This window comes from Puma concolor, chromosome A1 (genome assembly GCF_028749965.1).
Source record: "Puma concolor isolate L17-30 chromosome A1, mPumCon1.1.hap2, whole genome shotgun sequence".
NCBI classification, from domain to species: Eukaryota; Metazoa; Chordata; class Mammalia; order Carnivora; family Felidae; genus Puma; species Puma concolor.
The window spans coordinates 117,169,809-117,196,849 of record NC_141667.1 but is presented as its reverse complement, the minus strand read 5'-3'; the positions used below and the strand labels follow the sequence as shown (position 1 = coordinate 117,196,849).

At 38.0% G+C, this 27,041-nt stretch overlaps 1 protein-coding gene and 1 pseudogene across 4 annotated transcripts in view; one reads left to right on the top strand and one right to left on the bottom strand.

Moving 5' to 3' along the window:
* The window catches only part of CDC20B (cell division cycle 20B), a 49,392-nt gene that overhangs the window by 8,921 nt on the left and 13,430 nt on the right, over positions 1-27,041 (bottom strand). For all 4 annotated transcript variants that reach the window (XM_086700970.1, XM_086700973.1, XM_025923635.2 and 1 more), the window contains exons 3-8: positions 16,813-17,041; positions 15,809-15,939; positions 10,131-10,224; positions 7,714-7,830; positions 3,237-3,433; positions 1,810-1,904 (exon numbers count right to left, since the gene is read on the bottom strand). In XM_086700970.1, the coding sequence (XP_086557096.1) occupies positions 1,810-1,904; positions 3,237-3,433; positions 7,714-7,830; positions 10,131-10,224; positions 15,809-15,939; positions 16,813-17,041 (863 nt within the window). The remainder of the gene's footprint in view (positions 1-1,809; positions 1,905-3,236; positions 3,434-7,713; positions 7,831-10,130; positions 10,225-15,808; positions 15,940-16,812; positions 17,042-27,041) is intronic.
* LOC112861671 (large ribosomal subunit protein eL28 pseudogene) lies at positions 25,020-25,464 on the top strand (annotated as a pseudogene).

Here is a 27,041-nt window from a genome sequence, read left to right as displayed (position 1 = left end):
TATGTATTTATAGTAAAATGTCAGACATAGAAATGTATTATGTCCTTTTTCTCTTAAGCTACAAATCCATTATTAGTTTTGTTAATGCTACTAATATCTTAAAAGGGTATAAAACTATCTGAATGTCACAGAAAAACTGCAATGTGATTCAAAATCAGTGGATAATGTCTACTCAGTCTTAGTGATTTGGATCCAAATAATGGTAAAGATCCTATCCCTCTATCAAAGTTAATGAACTCTTTCTGAATGAGTTTAATTTTCCCCAAGGAGCAAGTAAAAAACTACCTTCAATTATTTCTGAAATTTCTCACAATCCAGTATCATATTTAAAAACCATTCAGGCACCACATTGAATAGCATTCTGATGAACAATATGGGCTCTGCGGCCAGACAACCTGGGTTCAAAGCCTGACTCTGCCCCCTTTACTAACCATGTGACCTCAGGCTAGTGTCTTAGTTTCTTCATTAAGAAAAGGTTGGGGGTGGGGGGGAGGTGGATTAGAAAACACTTTATAGCGTTGTTGCAGGGATTAAGACACAATTACACTCATAACCAGTATAGCACAATGCCTGGCACACAGTACTCCAAAAATGTTCATTGTTATTATTATAAGAAAAGGATCTGTTCATTTTCCTCATGGATAATAAAATTAAGCTTAAATAATGCAGCCCATGAAAGGAATTCAAAAATAGAACTGACCTCACTACAACCTCTCACAGTAAATGATTAGCCCTTTATATGGTATTTTAAGTGTTTTTAGGTTGGGCTTATAATCACAAGGTATTAAAATCTCAAATTTATATCTTAGCCACTTAAAGAAATTATAAAAAGGCTTTGGAATTTATTTAATTTAAACCTATCTTAAGAACTACCGTATAGGGGCACTTGGCTGGCTCAGTCGGTTAAGCATCTGACTTTTGGCTCACGATTCCTAAGTTTGAGCCCAGCATTGGGCTCTCTGCTATCAGCACAGAGCCCACTTTGGATCCTCTGTCTCCCTCTCTCTCTACCCCTCCCTACCACCACCCCCCTCTCAAAAATAAATAAACATTTAAAAAAAGCTACAGTATAAAGATGAATGGCAATTATTAAAAGCAATATGTTTTCAGATCAATGATTTAGGATCACTGGGACAAGTCACCTAACTTTTCTGGTTAAAAAGAAGTAGTCAGACTAAACCAGTAGTTCTCAAAAATGATAAAGCATCAGCATCTCTTTGAAAATTAGAAATGCAAATTATCAGTGCACCTTTAGCTCTACTGTATCAAATTCCGCGAGGCCAGCAATCTGTGCTTTAAGGAGCCCTTCAGGTAGTGCTGATGCATGCTCAAGTTTGAGAACCACAGAACTGGCTACTCTATGAGGTTCCGTCCAGTTCTGACGTCTGTGGGTCTGTGAATTGGAAACGTACCTCAGAAAGCTTAACATATTCCAAAGTCTTGATCCTGATAGGAATAAATACTTGATTTCAACAAAATATCCCTCTAGTAGGTATTACTTGGTGCAGAGAAACTTTTTGCTTAAACAGTTTTACATTTTGTCTGAAAATTTACTGAATCCTGAGACTCACTTTCCAGTACTAGCATATGGCGTAGGCGCATAGCCACCATGGTACCTGTGGCCACTGGACCACTCACATAACCAGAAGATCAGAATATCTGAGAGGGTAGAGTCATAACTGCTAACTAATAGCCTATTTTGTTTTGGTTTGTTTTGGTTTTGGTTTCAAATATTATAGTTCTGTTCACTCAGCCCCCATAATCCTTTGATGATATAAATATAATTGGTTGCAATAAGATGCTTCTTACCTGCTAAGAATATAGTGATTCCAGCTCAAAGCCCCAACCACTGACAAATGACCAAGCATATTTCTCAGCCGCTTTTTAGTTACCACATCCCATAGCTAAAAAAAAAAAAAAAAAAAAAATTAATAAAAAAAATTAACAAGGAGAGTATATAGCATTAAAATTTTCACAGCCCACTATATTCTCAAAGGCCTGACAGCCAATTAATGTTGATATAGCCAGTCCTTGTACTAAAGGAAAGCTCAGTGAGCACCTTTAACATTGGGCAGCATTTCTCCACACTGCCTATATATTCCATCACCTAGGGAGCATGCTATGGATGCTAGCCATTCTGATTTAATGAGGGAGGTAGAGTCTGTGGATATGGTATTTATTTTAAACTTTCCCAGGTGAATTCAGTGGGAAGCCACCATGTTGAAAATGGCTTTCATACTTATAGTTTCTTCTAAATTGTGGGAATTTCATATCTGGAAATCCACCGACAGGCTAAGAAACTCCTTTTCTGCCACTATAAATGATATTCTGACCCATATGAGAAAGAGAACTTTGTTATAAGATGAAATCATGACATAACCTTCATAGCATCCAATATCACCGCAGAGGTGAGAAAGTAGTGAGTGACATCTGTGGCCCTCCAAAGTCATTGAACACATGAGCAATATTGTTTACACTATTGCTAATAATAATAATAATAATACATGAGAAAGTAAATAGATTAAAACTGGTAAATTCACACTTCAGAGAGGCTATCAGAGAAAAAAATCATTTATTTTAAGTAACTCTACTCCTGATCATGGCTTGAGGTGGAAAAGGAAAGCTGAAGGTTATCTTCATCTCTCCAAAGTCGTAACACTGGGGTGTCTACAAACCCAACTTTAATTTGAAAAAAAACAGAGAAAAGACTTTTAAAAAGGTAAATATAGAGTTGCCTGGGTGGTTAAGCATCTGACTGTTGATTACAGTTCAGGTCATGATCTAGAGTATCCTTAAGTCCTCATTAAATGACATTCAGAAAAGAATCAGAATGGTGTATACTCTCACTCTCCGTAGTTTGTTTTTTGTTTTGCATTTATTTTGAGAGAGAAAGAGTGTGTGTCTGTGTGTCTGTGTGTCCGTGTGTCTGTGTGTGTGTGTGTGTGTATGTGTGTGTGAGGGATGGGCAGAGAGAGAGAGAATCCCAAACAGGCTCCGTGCTGTCAGCAGAGAGCCCCACGTGGGGCTCGATCTCATGAGCCATGAGATCATGACTTGAGCCAAAATCAAGAGTCCAACACTTAGCCAACTGAGCCACCTAGGCAACTCACTCTCCATAGTTTCAAATGACACAACTAATATAATTTCTCTATTGTGTATTAACTTACTATTAAATGTCAATTTTAGACATCTAGCAATTACACAGAGCACATTTGGAGAAAAAAACCATCCATTACTTGTACTTCTCCCTCGCTGGTGCCAACTGCCAGGCAGTTTCCCTCTTTTATCCAGGACACAGAAGATACATAGTTACAATTGAGAGTGAAGTCTATATTTTCAATCTTATTGTGGTTTTCCCCATTCCAGATATACACAGAGGATCCAAGGGCTATAGCAACAAGATTTTGAAAATTCCAATCTAGAATATTGAGATCTACAAGAAAAGATGTTCATATTAGGGTAATTATTCAACCAAATAAAAGTAATTTTCAAATAAACAACTTTTTTATAGATAGATGAACAAATTTAATACCTTTCCCATAGTCAGTTGGAAAATAGAATCACCCATGCAAGCAGATCATTAGAAGTTCAAAAATAAAAACTACAACTTTGTGTCAAGATTCACAAAGAAGTAATAATGCTTACTATTTACATCAAATATATTTATTAAGAGTCATTTAGAGAACTTCCAAGTTTCATCTACCATTATTACCACCCATGTACCTTCTCTAACAAACACTAAAAATTAAAAGTCCATAAATTTTTTTCATTGAAATTATCTGGCCCTTCGTTCTGTTTTTGTTTTTGTTTTTGTTTTAATTCTAATGTAGTTAACATACAGTGTTATATTAGTTTCAGGTGTACAATATAGTGATTCAACATTTCTACACATTACTCAGTACTCATAACAGTAAGCGTACTCTTTTTTTTTAATGTTAATTTATTTTTTGAGAGAGAGAGAGAGAGACAGAGTGTGGGCAGAGGAGGGGCAGAGAGAGAGGGAGACACAGTATCTGAAGCAGGCTCCAGGCTCTGAGCTAGCAGCACATAGCACAACGCGGGGCTCAAACTCAAAAGCCATGAGATCACAACCTGAACCAAAGTCGGACGCTTAACTGATTGAGCCACACAAGCGCCCCACTAAGTGTACTCTTAACCACCTTCACCTATTTCACCCACCCCCCAACCCACCTCCCCTCTGGTAATGATCAGTTTCTTCTCCATAGTTAAAAGTCTGGTTTTGCTTTGTCTCTTTTTTCTTTTGTTCATGTGTTTTGTTTCTTAAATTCCACATCTGAGTGAAATCATATGGTATTTGTCTTTCTCTGACTGACTTATTTCACTTAAAGTTATATCCATCAAAAAAAAACTATATCCATCCATGTTGTTGTAAATGGCAAGATATCATTCTTTTTTATGGCTAAATAATATTTCATCATATGTATATAGATATGTATATGTGTGTGTATATATATATATATATACACACACACATGTATGTGTGTGTGTGTGTGTGTGTATCACATCTTTTTATCCATTCATCTATAGATGGACACTTGGGCTGCTTCCATAATTTGGTTATTGTAAATAATTTGCAATAAACATAAGGGGAAGGCACATAACTCTTATGGAGACATCCTTGAACCTACAATATCCATATGATAGATGCCACCATCATTTCTAACCAAAATACCACCCAACTACGTATATCTAGAAGAAATGGTCACTGACTTATATATGATACCTGAAAGTTCCTAGCAGCATTCTCCAGCTTATACTCTAAGAACTCTTTAACTGCTAAAAGAAACCATATTTGTATGACCACATTCTAAAATGTATCCTACCAAGGGGTGCCTGTGTGGTTTAGTCAGTTAAGCCTCCAATTTCGGCTCAGGTCATGATCTCGTGGTTCGTGGGTTCAAGTCCCATGTCAGGCCCTGTGCTGACAGGTCAGAGCCTGGAGCCTGCTTCGGATTCTGTGTCTCCCTCTCTCTCTGCTCCCTTCCCTGCTCATGCTGTCTCTCTCTCTCTCTCTCTCAAAAAATAAATAAACACTAAAAAATTTTAATGTATCCTACCTTATTTATTTTTAATTGAAGTAGTTGATATATGACCCTATCTTATTTCTTATAAGACAAAAACTCTTATCCTGATTGATACATATCAGTACAAAACTGTGAAGCACGCCAGTTTCACTATAGTGACCTAAGCCACCTATAACCTACCTCTCCCAATGATAACAACCAACTGAACAAAATTTAAAAAAAAAAAAAAAACCATTGAGAACTGGATAGTAAGCAAAAGCAGTGAAACTAAGTAAGGGAGTCAAAACTTGAAGAAGCAACCTGCTGAGGGGTGATTTTCTCACTTTTTTTCTCACATGGTTTTGCCAGAGGATGGGCCCCAGTCATGGAGTAGCACCAGCAGCCCAAACTCCAATAGAAAAATCACTATATCTCTGGTGAAAGGAGCCAGGGAAAGAAGCCTGAAGTGGACAAAGTGTGTAGAGAAAGTCCTAGAGGGGAGAGAGACACAGAAAGGCACCCTCTAATGGTGAAAGTAGGAACCCACACACATCTCAGCCTATCCCAGAATTTGTGTCAGGACAGGGAAAACTCAAATCAGCTTAGCAAAGACTTTTAGAGCTGAACTGAGATTTGAAGCCTCCATTTAGGTCTCAGCCTGGATTCTGATCCCTATATGTAAGGGATAGACCCAAACCATCATAATCAAGGCTGAAGAAACTGATCTGAGACTTAAAAGGCCACCCACAAAAGGCAAGACCAATAAACCTAACTAAGACAAAAATGACAACATTCTCTGCAGGACCCAGAGTTAATACCACATATAATCCACAATGTCCAGGACACAATTTAAGATTACTGGGCATATATAAAAGGAAAATATAATCAATAGATGAGAAACCTAAAATGACAGTTATAGGAATTATCAGACAAAGATGCTAAAGCAGCTATAATAGAATATACAAGCAGAATAGAATAGATTATTCTCCATGAGGTAAAGAAAAACCTACTTGAAATGAATGAAAACATAGAAAATAGAAGCAGAGGAATAGAAAAATAGAAACTATAAAACTAAAATAGAAGCCATAAATACAATAAAATAGACATTTTGAAACTGAAAAATACAATATCTGAAAAATCTTCTGGATGGGCTCAATAGCAGAATGGAAATGACAGAGGGAAGAGTCACTGAATTTGAATATAAATCAACAGAAATTATCCAGTCTGAAGAACATATAGGAAAAGAAATTGAAAAAAGAAATGAACAAAACCTCAGGGTCCTGTGGAATAATATTCAAAGATTCTAACATGTGTAAGTGGAGTCAGGTCCTGGAAACAAGAGAACAAAGTTTTAAATGGCCTTAGACCTCTCCCCAGAAACCATGGAGGCCAGAAGTCAGTATATTTTAAATGCTGAAAGAAAAAAATCTGGCAACCCAGAATTCTATATGCAGCAAAAATATCATAAAATGGAGTATAAGAGAAGCCTTTGCCAACTAACCGGATCTGAAAGAATTGCTAACAGAAGCTTTTCAGGCTGAAGGGAAATCATATGAGACGGAAATTTAGATCTTCAGGAATGAAAGAGAAGAGTAGAATTGGTAAATACTGGGGTAAATATAAAGACCATTGTCCCCTCTTTTATTTAAAATACAAATATATATGGGGGCGCCTGGGTGGCGCAGTCGGTTAAGCGTCCGACTTCAGCCAGGTCACGATCTCGCGGTCCGTGAGTTCGAGCCCCGCGTCGGGCTCTGGGCTGATAGCTCGGAGCCTGGAGCCTGTTTCCGATTCTGTGTCTCCCTCTCTCTCTGCCCCTCCCCCGTTCATGCTATGTCTCTCTCTGTCCCAAAAATAAATAAACGTTGAAAAAAAAAATTAAAAAAAAAATAAATAAATAAAATACAAATATATATGGACTTTTAGAGTAAAATTTATAGCAATAGTAGAGTTTTCAATGTTCGTAGACATAAAATGCAGAACAACTACAGTAACCTAAAAAAAAGTGGGGGAGGAGGGTGGAGGGGACCTATGTGATTACAAAATTTGCATCTACCTACCTGTTCACCAGTCCCCAGTGTATCCTCTTCATTGCCATTATCATTAACTACCAACTAACAACGTTGCTGAAAAATGTTCTATCTTCTCTCCTCCACCCCTCCAAGTCCTACCCATTTTTCAAGACCCAGCTCAAGTGTGATTATCTCCACAAAGTCTTTCTAGACAAAGATCCAAAGATCACTGAACTAGCTCCTTTCATCCCACAATTCATTATTTATATTCTACACTGGCATGTTGCTAGAAGTTCCATGTGAGTTAGTCCTGTCTCCCCAACTAGATTATAACGTAGGCACATGACGAGAAGACCCCATGTGGCTGTTGACTGATTGGATATATCTGTTTAAAATATATGCATAAGAATAGGCCACTATTTTCTCAGTTCATTCTAATACAGTAAAAAATATGTATATTGCTCATGCCCTCCCAACACCAACAGTACCCATTCCAAACGTGAAATTTGTACAAGGAAAAGGCAAACTATATTAACAGTATTTGGATGGTACAGCTTTGGGACATGAGGCACAAGGGCCATCAGGTTCTTCCAGAATCAAATTTCAAGTTCATGCCACCACATTGGATACAATGTGTCACTTCAACTTTTTAATTAACGATCTAAAAAATAACTTACAATAGTCATTTCGAAGACCAGTAAGATGAAACTTCACCTCTGGTTGCAGTATGGAATAGTTTATACCATTGAATCTTTTAAGATGGAAGGATTCATCTGTGACTCCATCTCTGCAGCCTACAAGAAACAAACACATCCACATATCTTTATGATCCCAGGAACATAATATTTATCCTTGCAGGGATTAAGAGATAACAGAGTGAGAAAGAAAGTAGTCCTCCTGATAAAACTGAATTACAAGTTGTAGGAGAAGGAAAGGGAAAAAAGGAAGACTTCAGGATTCATTGAAACAAAAATTTTAAAAATATTTCATGGTTTGGGATGAGCACTGGGTATTATCTCTAAGCCAATTTGACAATAAATTATATTTTAAAAATATTTCATGGCATTTTTTTAATAAAAAGCCTGAGTGCCAGACCCAAATGTGACAACAGACCTTGTGGAAAGCACACAGAAACCTTATATCATACTATGAATATTTATTCTGTCACTTGAGTTTTTAAAATCAAAGTAGTTTGGGGGTGCCTGGGTGGCCCAGTTGGTTAAGTGTCAGACTTCGGCTCAGGTCGTGATCTTGCAGTTCGTGGTTCGAGACCTGCATGGGTCTTTGTGCTGACAGCTCAGAGCCTGTAACCTGCTTTGGACTCTGTGCGTGTGTGTGTGTGTGTGCACGCATGTGTGTGTCTCTCTCTGCTCTTCCCCTGCTCATGCTCTGTCTCTGTCTCTCAAAAATAAATGTTAAAAAAAAATTTAAATCAAAGTAATTTCTGCATATCCATTGTCTGTCACATCAACAATTACCTGATAGACACTACTCTGAGTTTCTGTCAGTAAACATTTGTGGGTTCATTTATTTCAGCTCTTTGTCTCACTGGTTCTATACCAGAGCATGCAAAGTTATTTCTGGCTAGTTTTACCCATGAATATCTGAGGTCAGGGTCATATCTTGGGCTCAGTTTTAATTCTCATCCAAAGACCCAACTAAGTATAAACCACAGGCCACTGTCTTTTCATCTGTACAACCACTTGGCTTGTGATCAAACTAAAAATGACATAAATGAATAGGTGTTGAGCCCACCCAAGTAATTTGTGGTCTCTATGACCACATGCCTTTGGATAAAAGCGTAAGAGCTTCACAGTGCTAAACCAAGAAGTAGATTAATACTCCCAGCCTTGGTGTTAGCCATGAAGACCTACAGTTGTGAGTAAAACTGCAAGGTTGCTGGAAACACTCAAGCACCGCCAATAAAGGTTTTTTAAAAAACAGGTACAAACTTCCAGTTACAAAATAAGAGTCATAGGGATGTAATGTAGAGCATGGCAATTACAGTTAATAATACTGGATTACAGGGGCGCCTGGGTGGCTCAGTCGGTTAAGCGGCCAACTTCAGCTCAGGTCGTGATCTCTCGGTCTGTGAGTTTGAGCCCCGCGTCAGGCTCTGTGCTGACAGCTCAGAGCCTGGAGCCTGTTTCGGATTCTGGGTCTCCCTCTCTCTGACCCTCCCCCGTTCATGCTCTGTCTCTCTCTGTCTCAAAAATAAATCAATGTTAAAAAAATTTTTTTTTAAATAATAATAATACTGGATTACATATTTGAAAATTACTAAGAGAGTACACCTTAAGAGTTTTTATCACAAGAAAAAAAATTCTGTAACTAAGCATGGTGATGGATGTTAACTGGAATTACTGTGGTGATCATTTAACAATATATACAAATATCACATTATTATGTTTTATACCCGAAATGAATACAATTGGCCTTTGAACAACATGGGTTTGAACTGCTATGGTCCACTTACATGCAGATTGTTTTTATAAATACCATACAGTAATATAAATGTATTTTCTTTCCCTTATAACTTTCCTAATAACATTCTCTTCTCTAGCATACTTTATTGTATGAATATAGTATGTAATATATATGGCATACAAAAGATGTGTTAATCACCTGTCCAAATTATTAAGGCCTCCAGTCAACCATAGGCTATTAGCAATTAAGTTTGGGGGGAGTCAAAAGTTACATACAGATTTTCAACTGTGTGAGGGGTTGTTTACTTTTTAGAAGTGTGATATAAGTAGATTGAAGGAGGTGAATGAGGCAGGAGAACTAAGTTGTTATCTACTCTGCTAGAAAGTTATGATAAAGTCTAAAATCTCAAAAAAGAGCAGTTTACAAATATTACTTAGAAAATAGTTGTAAACATTATCAACAAGAGCCAAACCGTGGCAAGAACCCAAATGTCCACCAACTGATGAATGGATAAAGAAGAATAAGGAAGAAATGAAGAAGGCAGGGAGAGAGAATTATCTGAATTTTATAATTATGTTTATTAGTCTAATAAATATAAAAAAGGAATGAAGAAGGCAGGGAGAGAGAAGGGTAGGAAAGAAGGACAAACAAAATCTTTGCCCCATACCTTTCCAAACACATTGGGATTTCTCACAGAGCTGCATTTTCCCACTAACCCACTGAGCCACCTTCTGGGTCAAAAATAGCTGGTTTAGGCATTTCTGAAAACAAATAAATACTTCTTTAGAAACATATATGCACATCTCAGATGTTATGCATGACATAGTGTTAAACCAGTAATTCACCAGCAAGTTCAAAGTTTCCACATTATCAAAACCAACACTACAATTGCTATTTTTTATTACCTAACCAGCATGTAGTGAATACAGTGCTGAGCATTTTACATGTATTATTTCTAATCTCCCCAACAACTCCATAGGGCAGGTATTACTCAGCTAAAATAAAATCTTCTTTACTCTTCTAGCCTAAAAATCTTTTTAGCCCACAAACCAACTAAAAGGCCAGTGAGATCATCAAAGCCTGCAAGAACTGAAATGTCATGATATTTCTGGTGCGTTGTGAAACTGAAAGACCTCCCCAAGATGATAAAGTTGATTGTATGTTAAGGCTACTTTTTCAAGAAAGATTTCTTTCAAAAGATGCCTCTCAGCATTCAACCTGGAGGTGCTCTTTCAGTCTGTTGCTGAGATTTTCTCTGGGTCTTAATTTTCCTCCTCTGTAGTATGTTGAGATTGAACTAATCATCCTAAAGGTCTTTTTCCATTAACACCTTCACCTATTAGAAATGGGAACACCAAATCACTGGGATCTTAAATAACATACCTCAGTTTCCACGAACACAAAAATCGGATTGCTGTTTCTTTGGACCAGTATACAAAAAGCACTTCTGACATTCTTACATCCAACTTCAGTCAAAAACAGATGAGAAAATTACTACAAGTATAAAGAAAAGTACTTGCAGAAATTTCCTAGAAACATTTTAGCAAACAGTTAAAGCAGAGATGATTCCTTTTTTTCTCCTTCATGATAATATATTTAATCTTACCTATAAAACAATCGTGGCATCACCATAATTCACACAGAAGTCTCTCCCACAGGCATCATTTTGAGATTTTGGTTTTCTTCCCAGATATCATGCCACATAATAGGCATTGTCAGTCAATGAATCATGGATTTTTAGGTATTCTAATTAGAACAATTCAGTATAAAGCAGGGTTTCCCACTTTCAGCACCACTGGCATTTGGTGGTAGATAATTCATTATTGTGGGGGGCTGTTCTGTCCATTATAGGACATTTAGCAGTGTCCCAGCCTCCATCTACTAGATACCCTCTCACTAGGTTGTGATAATCAAAAATCAGACATTGCCAAATGTCCCCTGGGGAGCAAAATCACCTCCAGTTGAGAACTACTGATAACAAATAATGTTCCTAAAATCGACTGGCTTCTCCAGTATCTATAGTCAGCATAAAGCTGCCCAAGACATTACCTGGCACAGTGTACTTCTGTTTGATGTACCCAAGGGTGCTCTACCCCAGGTAAGATCTATTAATTACTTTAATGAACAATTTGGCCTAGAGCTGACTATATATCATAATTTTGAACATCTCCCCAGCTATGCAGGCCCTTTTGTAGAAACACCCCCACATGACTTCTAAGGACCACATGAAGACACACATTTACTGTCAATGCGAAAGACCTCACTGTATGTGCACTACTCCTGATGCTGCTTGATTTCTAATCAGTCATTAAACAAATGCTTTACATAAAATAGTCAAACAGTTTCCATTATCCCTTTCTCAGGTTTTCCAGTGATGTTGGGACAATGTTCTGATTGGATTACAATTGCTGTAACAATGCGAGCCTAAGGGAGAGAGTAAAAGGAAGTTCTGAAGTTCAAAGCAGTACAAACTCCAACTGGCAAGACGTAGGGTGTGGAAAGGCAATGGTGCTAATAACCTGGCCTGGACGTAAAGTCAACATTTCCCCAATGACTCAGAACTCTCTAACCTTCTGCACTTCCAAACCCTTAACCAACAGTAGAGCACTCAGCAAAAGACCTGCTCTAAGATATTTGTTTTCAATTTGTATAGGATTTCAAATAATTAAATTTTACATTCACGATATGGTTCCTCTAGCAAGATATATATGCCAAACACTGAAAGCACATACTAAATGAGAAACTGCCTAAATTGAGAATTTATGACGTTCCTAGTGTAACGCTTTCTAAATTAAACCTTTATTCCTTCAGAAGCTCTTCGTTGGATTTGATACACTCAAAAATATGCTATTGATATTTCATGTGCCCTAAGATTTGGGTCAGATTCCTCAAAGATCTTAAAACCATAATAAAGGGGCTCCTGGGTGGCTCAATCGGTTTAAGTGTCCAACTCTTGGTTTCAGCTCAGGTCATGATCTCACAATGCGTGACTTTGAGCCCCATGTCAGGCCCTGAGCTAATGGCACAGAACCAGCTTGGGATTCTTTGTCTCCTCTCTCTGCCCCTTCCCTGCTCGCACATTCTCTCGCTCTCTCAAAACAAATAAACATTTAAAAACACATAATAAATAAGATACTTAAAAGAACGAAATTAACTTAGTCAAGAAACAAACAAAAACAGTAAAAAGGACTTAAGGGAAATATTTAAAAGACCATCTTGTAGAGGAAGAATAGAATGTATCCTGAGTGACCCCAGATGCCAGACCAAGTCACAGAATAGTTGGAAATGATTGTACAAGAGATCTTTTGGCTGAGGGGAAACATACCATAATATATGTAATTTTATTATATTTTTAATCTTTACCTTTTTTAATGTTTATTTTTGTAATATGAGTATAATTAACATACATATAAGAGTTTCAAATGTATAATATAATGATCCAACAATTCTATACATTACACAGTGCTCGTCATGATAAACGCACTCTTAATCACCATCACCTATCACAACCATCCCCCCCACCCACCTCCCTCTGGTAACCATCAGTTTGTTCTCTGTAGTTAAGAATCTGTTTCTTGGGGGGCGCCTGGGTGGCGCAGTCGGTTAAGTGTCCGACTTCAGCCAGGTCACGATCTCGCAGTCCTTGAGTTCGAGCCCCGCGTCGGGCTCTGGGCTGATGGCTCAGAGCCTGGAGCCTGTTTCCGATTCTGTGTCTCCCTCTCTCTCTGCCCCTCCCCCGTTCATGCTCTGTCTCTCTCTGTCCCAAAAATAAATAAAAGTTGAAAAAAAATTAAAAAAAAAAAAAAGAATCTGTTTCTTGGTTTGTCACTTTTTCCTTTGTTCATTTGTTTCTCAAATTCCACATATGACTGAAATCATATGGTATTTCCCTTTCTCTGACTTATTTCACTTAGCATTATACTTTTGTGCTACATCTCTGTTGTTTCAAATGGCAAAATGACATTTTTTTTAAGTTTATTTCTCTATTTTGAGAAAGAGAGCACAAGAGAGTGGGAGAACAGCAGAGAGAGAGAGACAGAATCCCAAGCAGGCTCCGGCTGTCAGTGCAGAGCCCAACGTGGGCCTCAAACTCATGAACAGTGAGATCGTGATCTGAGCTGAGATCAAGAGTCAGATGCTTAACCAACTGAGCCACCCAGGAGCCCCAAAATGTCATTCTTTTTATGGCTGAGTAATATTCCATTGTATGTATATGTGTATATATTTTATTTATTTATTTATTCATTTGTGTGTATATATATAAACACATATGTATATATACACACACATATGTATATATACATATCTATATGTACATACATATAGATATGTGTGTGTGTGTGTGTATATATATATATATATATCACACCTTCTTTATCCATTCATCTATTGATGGATCCTTGAGTTCTTTCATATCTTGGCTATTGTAAATAATACTCCCATACACATTGTGATGCATATATATCTTTGAATTCGTGTTTTTGTTTTCTTTGGGTAAATACCTAGTAGTGGAATTACTAGATCATATGGTAATTCTATTTTTTTTTTAATTTTGAGAGAGAGGGCACGAGCAGGGGAGGGGCAGAGAGAGAGGGAGAGAGAGAATCCTAAGCAGACTCTTCACCGTCAGCACAGAGCCCAATGTGAGGCTCGAACTCATAAACTGTGAGACCATGACCTGAGCCGAAAGCAAGAGCCAGATGCTTACCCAACTGAGCCAGCCAGGCACCCCTGGTAATTCCATTTTTAATTTTTTGAAGAATGTCCATGCTGTTTTCCACATTGCTGCACCAGTGTGCATTCCCACTAACAGAGCACAGGGGTCCCTTTTTCTCCACATCCTCACCAAGACTTGTTATTTCTTGTCTTGATTTTAGCCATTCTGACAGGTGTGAAGTGATATCTCACTGTCATTTTAAGTTGTGTTTCCTGATGATGAGTAGTGTTGAGCATGCTTTCATGTGTCTTTTGGCCATCTGTAGGACTTCTTTGGAAAAATATCTGTTCATATCTTCTCATTTAATTAGATTATTTGATTTTTTGGTGTTGAGTCATAGAAGTTCTTTATATATTTTGGATACTAATCCTTTATTGGATATTGCAAATTTCTTCTCCCATTTGATGGCTTTTGATGGTTTCCTTCACTGTGAAAAAGCTTTTTATTTTGGTGTAGTCCCAATCACTTAACTTTGCTTTTGTTTCCCTTGTCAGAGGAGACATATCTTTAAAAAAAATGTTTCTACAGCTGATGTCAAAGAGATTACTGTCTATGTTTTCTTCTAGAAATTTTATGGCTTCAGGAACCACATTTAGGTCTTTAATTCATTTTGAGTGTATTTTTGTGTATGGTGTAAGAAAGTGGTCCAGTTTCAATCTTTTGCATGTAGCTGTCCAGTTTTCCCAACACCATTTGTTGAAGGGGCTTTCTTTTTCCCAGTGCATATTCTTGCCTCCTCTGTTGGAGACTAATTGACCATATAATTGTGGGTTTATTCCTGGACTCTATTCTGTTTTATTGATGTATGTATCTGTACTGTGCCAGTACCCTACTGTTTTGATTTTTACAGCTTTATAGTATATCTTGATATCTGGGATTGTGATACCTCCAGTTTTATTCTTTTTCATGTTTTCTCTGGCCATTCAGGGTCTTTTGTGGTTCTATACAAATTTTAGGATTGTTTATTCTGGTTCTGTGAGAAATGCTGTTGATCTTTTGAAAGGAATTGCATTAAAACTGGAGATTGCTTTAGGAAGTATGGGCATTTTAACAATATTTCTTCTTCCAGTCCATGAGCATGGCATATCTTTTTATTTGTGTCCTCTTCAATTTCTTTCATCAGTGTTTTATAGTTTTTGGAGTACAGGCCTTTTACCTCTTTGGTTAAGTTTATTCCTAGGAATCTGTTTTGCTGTTTTTGGTGCATTTGTAAATGGGATTGTTTTCTTAATTTCTCTTTCTGCTGCTTCATTATTAGTGAATAGAAATGCACTGGATTTCTGTATACCTATTCGATATCCTGTAACTTTATTTAATTAATTTATCAGTTCTATTAGTTTTTTGGTAGACCCCTTAGGGTTTTCTCTACATAGTATCCTGTCATCTTAATCTTTACCTTTTTGCTGTCTCATTTTCACTTTTTTGATTGAGACTAACTAAACTTGTATTATATTTCTTTTACAAAGTGCCCTTATTCATGTCCTTAACTCACTCATTTTTTCTATCAGGAACCCATCATTTTCTTACTGACGTGTAAGAGCAGCTAAGCCAGCTCTTTCTTCACATTTGGGACTCAATTGTCTGAGCATGTCAGGATATGAGATCTTCAGTTTTTTGTCTTTACCCACCTGGCCTTTTGAGGCAACATTTTCATTCCAGCCTCTGCCCAGTGCATGAGGTGCCTTGCAAAAATGGAGAGCTGAGTTATTTGTTTCAATATTCCCTTTGATGGAGGTCTTCAGTGGTTCTTTGTAGGATCCTGCAAGAAAAACATTTAGTTTTTAATTTGTTCTTCAAAACAAGATAATCACTTCGGTTGGAAGTCAACCCATGGTGTCTTTCACAATAGAATGTGAAACCACAGGCCCACATCTCTCTAAAAACCACGGGAGATGGGAGTAAAAGAGGAAAGATTGGCCTTGTCGAGAATGCCAGGGTCATAAGTGAGCACTGCCTCAGTGGCCTCTGTAAGAAATGCCAAGATGAAAGACCTGATTGCAACTGCAGGTTGCTGATTGCAAACTATGATCATTCTGCCAGGAAATCACTATGGGATGCTTGCTTTCCCAACATTGACATCCACTCTATGATCATGAGCAAATCACTTTGCCTCTCCATCTCTCTGTTATAGAAAGATGCTGTAAGGGTAATTTGAGATGACAGTAGTGAAATACTTTCTAAGAGAAAATAATAGCAAAGTCAGAGTTATTTGCATCATTATTATTCATATCTGTTCTCAAGATTGAGAAAGCCCTTTACCAGATTTTTAACTACATAGAAAACCTTGCCAAGTCATCCTGTAAAACTAAGTATATTTTTGTTCATATCACTTATTCAACAGAGGAGCTAATAAGGACCACTGAAAAATCTTACATATGTAATCTTTACAAAAGGAATCATATACCAATGTAAATCTCAGAAATGCATCTAAAATACAACATACTCTCTTTTGTTCTCGTTTCATTTCCTGCCCCTTCCCCACCACCTTGGAAATTTCTTATTCAAAGGAAGGAAGAAAAGGAAAGCAGTTGACTAAATGTGATACTAGATAGTTCTATGCTACAGAGATTCTTTGAGGAATTCTATTTCATTGACATTTTTTAAATGGCCTGTGGAATTTCTATTACCTCACCTAGAATCAAGGTCTCTTTTTCAGGAGTTATCTTCAGCACGGATCCAGAAGTTTCTGGGAGGTAAGTGGTTGAACGCTCTTCCTCAAAGGAATCAACTGCCAGATCCCTGGTTTGGCTTTGCCGCCATCTGGTGGTAATTGGGCTACTGGCAACGGGAACCTCTGCCGACAGTCTCTTCACAAAGTTGCTCTTAAAGTTAGAATATGTAGTATTAACTCTGTCAAATATCTATTTAACATAAAAAAAAAAGCCGTAATTTATAGTGGCCTCAACGATGCAAAATTAAATATTCCTTAAAAGGAGAATTATTAACAACTCATTTAGTACAACACAAATTATATATGAGATTTTTTATTTTCGTGACCTGAGAGAATGTTATTTTATACATTTATAAATATGTATGTGTGTGTATACTTACAGCCTCTGTTCAAGATTCTCAAGATATATAAAAGCAACTTATGGAGTGATTATATTTATAGTTATTATAATTACATATCAATATAAATATGAAGTTGAAATAACCATTTATATTGAACATGTAAAATCACATGTTCATATAAAATCACAAAATAGCAAATCTGGAAATAAACAGTAATTTTCTTTTTTTATTTTCTTTTTTTAATTTTACATCCAAGTTAGTTAGCATATAGTGTAATAATGCTTTCAGGAATAGAATCCAGTGATTCATCCCATACATATACCACCCAGTACTCATCCCAACAAGTGTCTTCCTTAACGTGCCTTGCCCATTTACCACAGCCTCCCACCCACAACCCCTCCAGCAACCCTCAGTTTGTTCTCTATTTTTAGACTCTCTTGTGTGTTGCCCCCCTCCCTGTTTTTATATTATTTTTGCTTCCCTTTCCTTATGTCCATCTGTTTTGTATCCTAAATTTCTCATATGAGGGAAATCATGTGATATTTATCTTTCTCTGACTAATTCTGCTTAGCATTATTCACTCTAGTTCCATCCATGTTGTTGCAAATGGCAAGATTTCATTCTTTTTGATTGCCAAGTAATACTCCATTGTATATATATACCACATCTTCTTTATCCATTCATCTATCGATGGACATCTGAGCTCTTTCCATACTTTGGCTATTGTTGATAGAGCTGCTATAAACATTGGGGTGCATGTGCCTCTTCAAAAGAGCACACCTGTATCCTTTGGATAGATACCTAGTAGTGCAATTGCTGGGTTATAGGGTAGTTCTATTTTTTTTTATTTTTTTTAATGTTTATTTTTGAGAGAGACAGAGACAGAGTGAGAGTGGTTTAGGGGCAGAGTGAGAGGGAGACACAGAATCCGAAAGAGGCTCCAGGCTCCAAGATGTCAGCACAGAGCCCGACACGGGGCTTGAACTTGCAAGCCACGAGATCATGACCTGAGCCAATGTCGGACGTTCAACTGACTGAGCCACCCAGGCACCCCTAGGATAGTTCTATTTTTAATTTTTTGAAGAAACTCCTTACTTTTTTTCCATAGTGGCTGCACCACTTTGCATTCCCACCAGCAAGGCAAAAGAGTTCCTCTTTCTCCGCCTCCTAGCCAACATGTGTTGTTGCCTGAGTTGTTAATTTTAGCCATTCTGACTGGTATGAGGTGGTATCTCACTGTGGTTTTGATTTATATTTCCCTGATGATGAGTGATGTTGAGAATTTTTTCATGTGTCTGTTAGACATCTGGATGTCTTCTTTGGAGAAGTGTCTATTCATGTCTTTTGCCCATTTCTTCACTGGATTATTCATTTTTTGGGTGTTGAGTTTGAGAAGTTCTTTATTGATTTTGGATACTAACCCTTTATCTGATATGTCATTTGCAAATATCTTCTTCCATTATGCTGGTTGTCTTTTAGTTTTTCTGATTGTTTCTTTCACCATGCAGAAGCTTTTATCTTGATGAGGTCCCAATAGTTCATTTTTGCTTTTGTTTACCTCGCCTCCAGAGATGTGTTGAGTAAATTGCTGCAGCCAAGGTCAAAGAGGTTTTTGCCTGCTTTCTCCTCGAGGATTTTGTTGGCTTCCTGTCTTATGTTTAGGTGTTTCATCCATTTTGAGTTTACTTTTGTGTATGATGTAAGAAAGTGTTCTAGGTTCAATCTTCTACATGTCACTGTCCAGTTTTCCCAGCACCACTTGCTGAAGAGACTGTCTTTATTCCACTGGATATTCTTTCCTGCATGTGAAAGATTAGTGGGCCATATGTTTGTGCATCCATTTCTGGGTTCTCTATTCTGTTCCATTGATCTGAGTGTTTGTTTTTGTGCCAGTCACTACCATACTGTCTTGGTAATTACAGCTTTGTAATACATCCTGAAGTCTGGAACTGTGATGCCTCCAGCTTTGGTTTTCTTTTTCAGGATTGCTTTGGCTATTCGGGGTCTTTTCTTGTTCCATACAAATTTTAGGATTGTTTGTTCCAGTTCTGTAAAGAATGTTGGTGTTACTTTGATAGGGATTGCATTGAATATGTAGATGGCTTTGGGTAGTATCGACATTTTAACAATATTTGTTCTTCCGATCCATGAGCATGGAATATTTTTCTATTTTTCTGTGTCTTCTTCAATTTCTTTCATAAGCTTTCCCATAGTTTTCAGTGTGTAGAATTTTCACCTCTTTGGTTAGATTTATTTCTAGGTATTTTATGGGTTTTAGTGCAATTGTAAATGCGACCGATTCCTTGATTTCTCTTTCTGCTGCTTCATTATTGGTGAACAGAAATGCAGCCAATTTCTGTGTGTTGATTTTACATCCTGTGACTTTGCTGAATTCATGAATCAGTTCTAGCAGTTTTTTGGTGGACTCTTTTGGGTTTTCCATATACAGTATCATGTCATCTGCAAAGAGTGAAAGCTTGACTTCCTCCTTGCCAATTTGGATGCCTCTTATTTCTTTGTGTTGTCTGATTGCTGAGGGTAGGACTTCCAATATTATGTTGAATAACAGTGGTGAGAGTGGATATCCCTGCCGTGTTCCTGACCTTGGGAGGAAAGCTCTCAGTTTTTCCCCATTGAGGATGACATTAGTGTTGGGTCTTTCAATATGGCTTTTATAATCTTGAGGTATGATTCTTCTATCCCACTTTCTTGAGGGTTTTTATCAAGAAAGTATGCTGCATTTTGTCACATGCGTTCTCTGCATCTATTGAGAGGACCATATGGTTCTTGTTTTTTCTTTTATTGATGTGATATATCACATTGATTGATTTGCAGATATTGAACCAGCGCTGCATCCCAGGTATCAATCCCATTTGATGGTGGTGAATAATTCTTTTAATGTATTGCTGGATCCAGTTGGCAATAAATAGCAATTCCCTAGTTCAGACTTTTCATTTCACGGATGAGAGATCTGAGGCCTAAGTTGCTCAACATTCATCTCATTCCCTCTGAGAAATCCCAGGAGTTTGGTATTACAGGTCCTACGGTGGCAAACCATACCATGGATCTATGTGTGAAATTCAATTGCGAATGACAAACTGGAAATATGATATATATATATTTTTAATTTTAACATTTATTTATTTTTGAGAGACAGAGCATGAGCGGGGGAGGGGCAGAGAGAGAGGTAGACACAGAATCTGAAGCAGGCTCCAGGCTCTGAGCTGTCAGCACAGAGCTCAACGCAGGGCTCTAACTCACAAACCACAATATCATGACCTGAGCTGAAGTCGCATCCTTAATTGACTGAGCCACGCAGGCACCCCAAAATATATTATATTTTTAATAAAATGTAGGGCATGTTAGGTTATTACCCTTGTGTAAAGGACTCTCAGAGAAATTTAGACAAATTTATAATCCAAATAGAAAAAAAATAGAACATAGGACCTAAACGGGCAATGCACAAAAGAAATAATTAAATGCTCAAAAAATATTCAACCTTGCTAGTAATCAAAGAAATGCTAACTTAAAACAATAACAAGATGCTAGCAATGGTATTTTTTAATGACAAGCCCCAAGGTTGAAGGTTCTAGAAACAAACACTGGCATATATTGCTGGTGGAGTATAAATTAGCATTGAAAAAGGAGGCACATGGTGCATAAAGACGGGAAGGACTCAATGTTTACCAGTAGAGAATTGACGAGGTAGATTTTTGTGACATCCTTAAAAGGGAATATTCTGCAGCCATTAGAAATTAGGACATACATTAAGGAAATGCAAATCCAAAACACAATGATGTACCACTTCACACGCTCTAGGATGGCAATAGATGATAGGTAGGTAAATGATAGATAGATAGATAGATAGATAGATAGATAGATAGATAGATAGATAGCAAATGTTAGTAAGAATGTGGAGAGACTGGAACCCTTACACATTGCTTATGAGGATGTAAAGTGGTACCACTGTGGGTAACAGTTGGCAATTCCTCAAAAAATTAAACCTAGAATTACTGTATGATTCAATAATTTCACTGCTAGGTACAGACCCAAGAGAAATGAAGCAGGTACTCAAACTCAAACAAACTCAGGTACATGGGCGTTCACGGTAGTACTATTCACAATAGTTGGAAGATAAAATAACCCAAATGTCCATCAGCAAAAAAATGGATGAGCCAATTGTGGAAGACATATATTTGTGTGTACATATACATATATTACATATAATATAATTATTTATTCACAAATGACGTATCAGTTAAGAAAAATGATCACGAAATTTCTTATTGACAATCTTACACTGTCTTGGCAGTTGTGTGTTTCTCTGGCTCATCTCCTGTCATACCCTCCATACTGTCTCCCCACCTTAATGCTCTTCCACAATTCTCTGCCAGGGTAACTTCTAGCCCACCTTCACAACTGGAATCAGCCATCATGTCATGAAGGTGTCTCTGACATTACCTTCCTCTCCATTCCATTACCTTCCTCCCCCTTCCAAACTCCCCATTAGGTCACCTGTGGTAGGTTAAATAATTGCAATACTTAATTTTATACATTGGCTTGATGGACTAAGGGATGCCCTGAGATCTGGTAAAACATTTTTTTCTGGATGTGGCTGGGAGGGTGTTTTTAGAGAAGAATAGCATTCGATTTGGTAGACTGAATAAAGAGATCCAGCCTCACCATTGTAGGCTGACATCATCCAATCCATCGGAGTCCCAAATGGTACAAAAAGGCAAAGGAAGGACAAATTTTCTCACTTCTTAAACTAGGATGTCCATTTCTTTCCTGCCATCAGACACTGGAGCTCCTGGTTCTCAGACCTTCATACTCCTTAATTTATACCAGCTGCTCCCCAGACTTTGGACTCAGATTGAATTATCCCGCTGGCTTTTCCTGGTTTTCCATCTTAGAGATGGCAGATTGTGGGACTTTTCAGCCTCCATAATTTGGTGAGCCTCATGTATATATATTTATGTAGAATCTATTGATTCTGCTTCTCTAGAGAATCCTAATGCAATAATGATGCTTTATCATTAGACATGAGAGAGAGCTGATATGCAGTGAAAATGGCTGGCAGTTTTAGACAGCCACCACCAGAATATGAATCAATAGCATAATGCAATGACCTTTTTTAAGCAATACCATTTTAGGTCTCATTAAAGGAAAGACAGTGTCCAAAACAAGAACAAGGAAAACCCAATTGTCTCTGCACTGGTCAGGACCCATCTGCTGGAGAACTGGGTCCGGTCTTGAATCTGTCTTGTAAGAAGGAGATAAGCAAGCCAGGATCCCCAACCTGAGTTCATTTAGAGGAAAGGACTGCAATGATACAAGGTCAGGGAACACAGCAATAGAGCAACACGTGAATGGACTGAGGGGTTCTGGGGTATTTAGTCTACAGGAAAGAACACCCATAAGGAACCATCTTCAAATATGAAACAGAAGGCAATTTATGAAACAAAGAAAAATTTACTTTGTATTGCTCCCTATGACAAAATTGAGAACAGTGAATGGGAGGAGACAAATTTTTATTCAGCACAAAGAACTTTCAAAGAGTTACAGCATGATTTTCTATCATGTTTTGAATGCGTAGTACAGTTTTCGGTCAGTTCCTCCTCCAAGGACATGTGGCTCATAGTGGTACAGGTGAACATTTTTTAAATACTCGTGTGTTTTAATGTGCATTTTTAAATGTTTTAAAATGTCCAACGCGGACATAAAGTCTTCTGTTATTTAAAAAAATGTATTTTGGTAAAATAAATGAGCCAATTTGAACCAAAAATGTTAACTAGCAAATGGCACAGATGGCAAAATCACGGACATGTATGCAAATGACTACAGCTTAGGGAACGCTGTGGTAGAATGTGATATTTCATCTTCACTGTTTTTAAACTTTATTCCAGGATCTATCTCTTGGTGGGGAAATGCCTGTTACATAGTTTTAAATGACTGGCCTATGTATCAATAAAGAAAAAGAGGATGATAAGAAAAATAAGACAAAGGAGAAAAGAATGAATGACTGGATACTTTAAGCACATCAGTTTGGCTTGTTTACTTTTCAGGGTTCACATGGTGTTGACCTTAAATAGGGAGGAATTCAGAGCACCAGGGCCAAAAAAATAAATAGAAAGGAGCCTAGAGAATTTAAAAATAAAGTCAGGAAGTAACCAAATGAAACAACTGGGAAAATAGAACAAACATATATAGTGATAAATTATCTGACTCACAAATATTCAGCAGGTAAGAGAAACCTAAACATTCCAAGGAAAGACATGCTGATGATGCCAGGATCTGTCTAGAATGTTATGGCAGAGACAAAATTAACAAAGATGGCCCATCAGCTCTCAGGCATATCACCCCAATTCCCTTTCCTTAGCCTCTGAATGTCTGCCCCTCCCCTACCAACCCCACCACCGCCACTCCAACAAGGCAGCAAGACATTTCAAATTTGGAGTCGTAATCATATTTCAAATTAATCATGAAGATCAAAATGTCCCTCTTCTTATTTTTGCACAGTCATTGTCTCCTCATCCTGGTATTGGGCAATACAAACCAAACAAACACTTGGAGAGCATTTATTTTCAGGTATTGGTCGCTTTGTTCTGCACTGCCAATGCCTGCCACTGGGGGCTCCAGAGTGTTTTTGGCATCTATCCCTCCCTTCTATCAGGCTGACCAAAGCGGCCTTCATTAAGACACTATTATCTCTCATCTTGACTTGTTACTCTGCAGACTCTGTGACCCCTTCCAGACAACATCAGTACATATGGCCAAGTTGTTTTGTTGTGGTGGTCCACTCCCTCTCCTTTTCGGACCCTAACAGTGATTTCTCATAAAACTAAATGTCTCCTGATGAATAAAACCCCCTTACCAGAGACAGTACTACAGTATTCTCATCCACCACATTTTTTTTCTAAGTAAACATATTTCTATTACAGAGAAATTGTTGAATGTAGTTGAAATAATTTGGGTTATAAAGTTAAAAGTCTTAAACTCTCTTCTTGCTTGTTCTACTTACTTGTTCTGTGATTGGGATATTACTAACTTCTTCCTGTTTGAAAGCATTATTGCATTTTGCCGGTAGAGAGCTTTATACTACATGTGATTGCTTTTAATATGTGTATATATGTGTCTGATTTATAAATAAATCATGGGCAGTATAAAGCTTTCTACAAACATAAGCCATTTATTTAGCACTCGGTTATTTGCTGCCTTATATTTGTTCCCCAAATGTTTCTTGTGTATTTTCTCCTCTCCAAAACTGATTTCAAGCTCATGTGAGGCCGCCTCCATCACAGACATTATTTGTATCTTCTTCAGTGCCTGTGGTGCTTGATTAACAGAGTCAACTGCTTTGTCCCATTATTGGCCCAGTAGGTTCCCTTGACCTTCAACTCATCATTCTCTTCCCCTCCTTTAACAAACCTTCCTTGATCTCCTGAAAGAGTGCTGTTGGTTTTTCTAGCATACTATCTCCTATGCATTGAAAATTGCAGTGTTGATATAATTATAATTTGAGAATGGTTTTAGTATAGACAGAACATGGAAACAATGATGACAGATCCCCCAGAAAACTAAGAAATGATGATATCACAACATATACAGAAAAAGACTCTGACAAATGAAGAAAAAAAGAAATGTCTAAGGGCCAAAATCTATCTATGTTCACAAACATCCAGGCTGGAGTTGCCCAAACTCCTGTGCTGAATGTCTGATTAATGGGCCTATAAGGATATTTATATATCATTCATATATGAAATCATATATGTTAAAAAAGCATATATATTTCTGTCCCCAGTCACCTTAGTGAGAGGAGCTGCCACCATGTCCCCCCACCTGCAATGGATGGTCGTGCGGAATTGATCCTGATCAAAAGGGACAAGCAGACATAAAGCACCAAGCCCAACAGGCTTGCAACTCTTTCCACTACAATGGCCTGGTTTACCACGAGACTGCAGGCACGGATCCAGAGGCCTACAGCAAAAATATAATGATGGTGACAAAGCGGAGATCTGACCAGTGAAAACCTACCACCTCCTACGTGCATACCAACATCAACAAGAATGCCCTGGCCACCCTTAGCAGCATCAGGCACAGGATCCGCAAGAACATGGACCGCCCAGGTCTGTTCATGGCTGCCATTTGCAGAGCCAGCGCCATCCTGCACAGCCAGAAGCCTATGATGGTGAAGAGGAATCAGGCTGCCCCACCAAGAGCTCCTGAGCATCTGCCCCCTACCTCCAAAGCAACAAAGATGTCAATCACTTAAAAAACAAACAAACAAAGGGGCGCCTGGGTGGCGCAGTCGGTTAAGCGTCCGACTTCAGCCAGGTCACGATCTCGCGGTCCGTGAGTTCGAGCCCCGCGTCAGGCTCTGGGCTGATGGCTCGGAGCCTGGAGCCTGTTTCCAATTCTGTGTCTCCCTCTCTCTCTGCCCCTCCCCCGTTCATGCTCTGTCTCTCTCTGTCCCAAAAATAAATAAACGTTGAAAAAAAAAATTTAAAAAAAAAAATAAAAAAAAATAAAAAAAAATAAACAAACAAAAACAAACAAAAAAAAAACTTAAGAATCGTAAAATTAACAAACTGGCTTTGATTTTGGCCTTGACAAGAGATTAACTTCAGTTTTCAAAGTACTTTTAATATAGCATGAAATTTTGGGACAATCCAACATGAAATATCAGGCCTGTACAAGCCTTTTATTTCTGGTTAATAACTGGCATGTTGGCTTATACAGAACCTCTGGTAAGCATAATTTTGATATTCTCAAAGACCAAGCTGTAGATCACTTGATGGGAGTTTCTGTACTTACAAAACACTGAACTAGAAAGTATCATAATGATTTTATCAAAGTAACATCACCCTATGGGGCCATGCCTGGGGTACAGTCAATCAGCATCCTCCTCCAAGGGAACCCTCTGTCATCTCCCTCAAAGCAGTTATCATGGGCTGGGTTTACATGGTTCAAATTACAGCAGGTGTTCTATGAATTAACTTTTTTTTTTAATTAATCATTAAAACTCAAGTTCCTGAGCCATGTCCTTCAACAGCCTAGACAAACGGAAACCAAAGAGGCTTGTTACAGTGAAAACCAAAGGAAAAAAAAAAAAGACTGAGGTCTAAATTTTCTCAAACTTAAATGTATGCTTGAGTCAGGAGGCCAATTGTGGTTAAGGAAATCTGAGGTGGGGCTTGAATAGCTGTGTCTCTAACAAGCACCAGGTGATGGCAGCACTTTTAAGTCCAAGAACCTTGGCGTAGCAAGGTCAGAGAATTGAAGTCCAGGTGTCATATGAAGTTTGGCTTTCTCAGTAACTCAGCCAGAGAGCATCAAAGTAAAATTATCATAGTGAAGAGGTGATACAACGTGTTTTGTATACTTTTTTGTTGTTTACTGGATATTAGGTTTACAGGAGAATACTTTTCTACTGTATCCTTTATTATCAGGCCGCAAGAGTGGGAGCAAGTGGTTTATCAGTCTCTTGACAGGTTTTATATGCCTAAGCTGTGGGTTTGGCTCCTGAGGCAGAGCTACCAGCCCCCTGAGCGACACCAAGAGTCAGGACCAGGTAGAATGAGGCACCTTAATTTGAAATTTACTGTGTGTCTTGGGGAAGAGTCCAAGGTGACTAAAGGAACCATGGATTTCAGGATATGCAGCTACCTCCATTTCCTGTCCACACCTACCCCTATAATTTTCAACAGTAAAGTTAAGCCTCCTGTAAGAGGCAACAGCCACAGGAAAAGTGAAGGTAAAAAAAAAAAAAAAAAGAAGCAACTAGATGATGCACCGAGGTAGAGGTGGGTTTGGAGGGTTTCCTTGTTCATTTTTGCCTTCTTGGTAGAA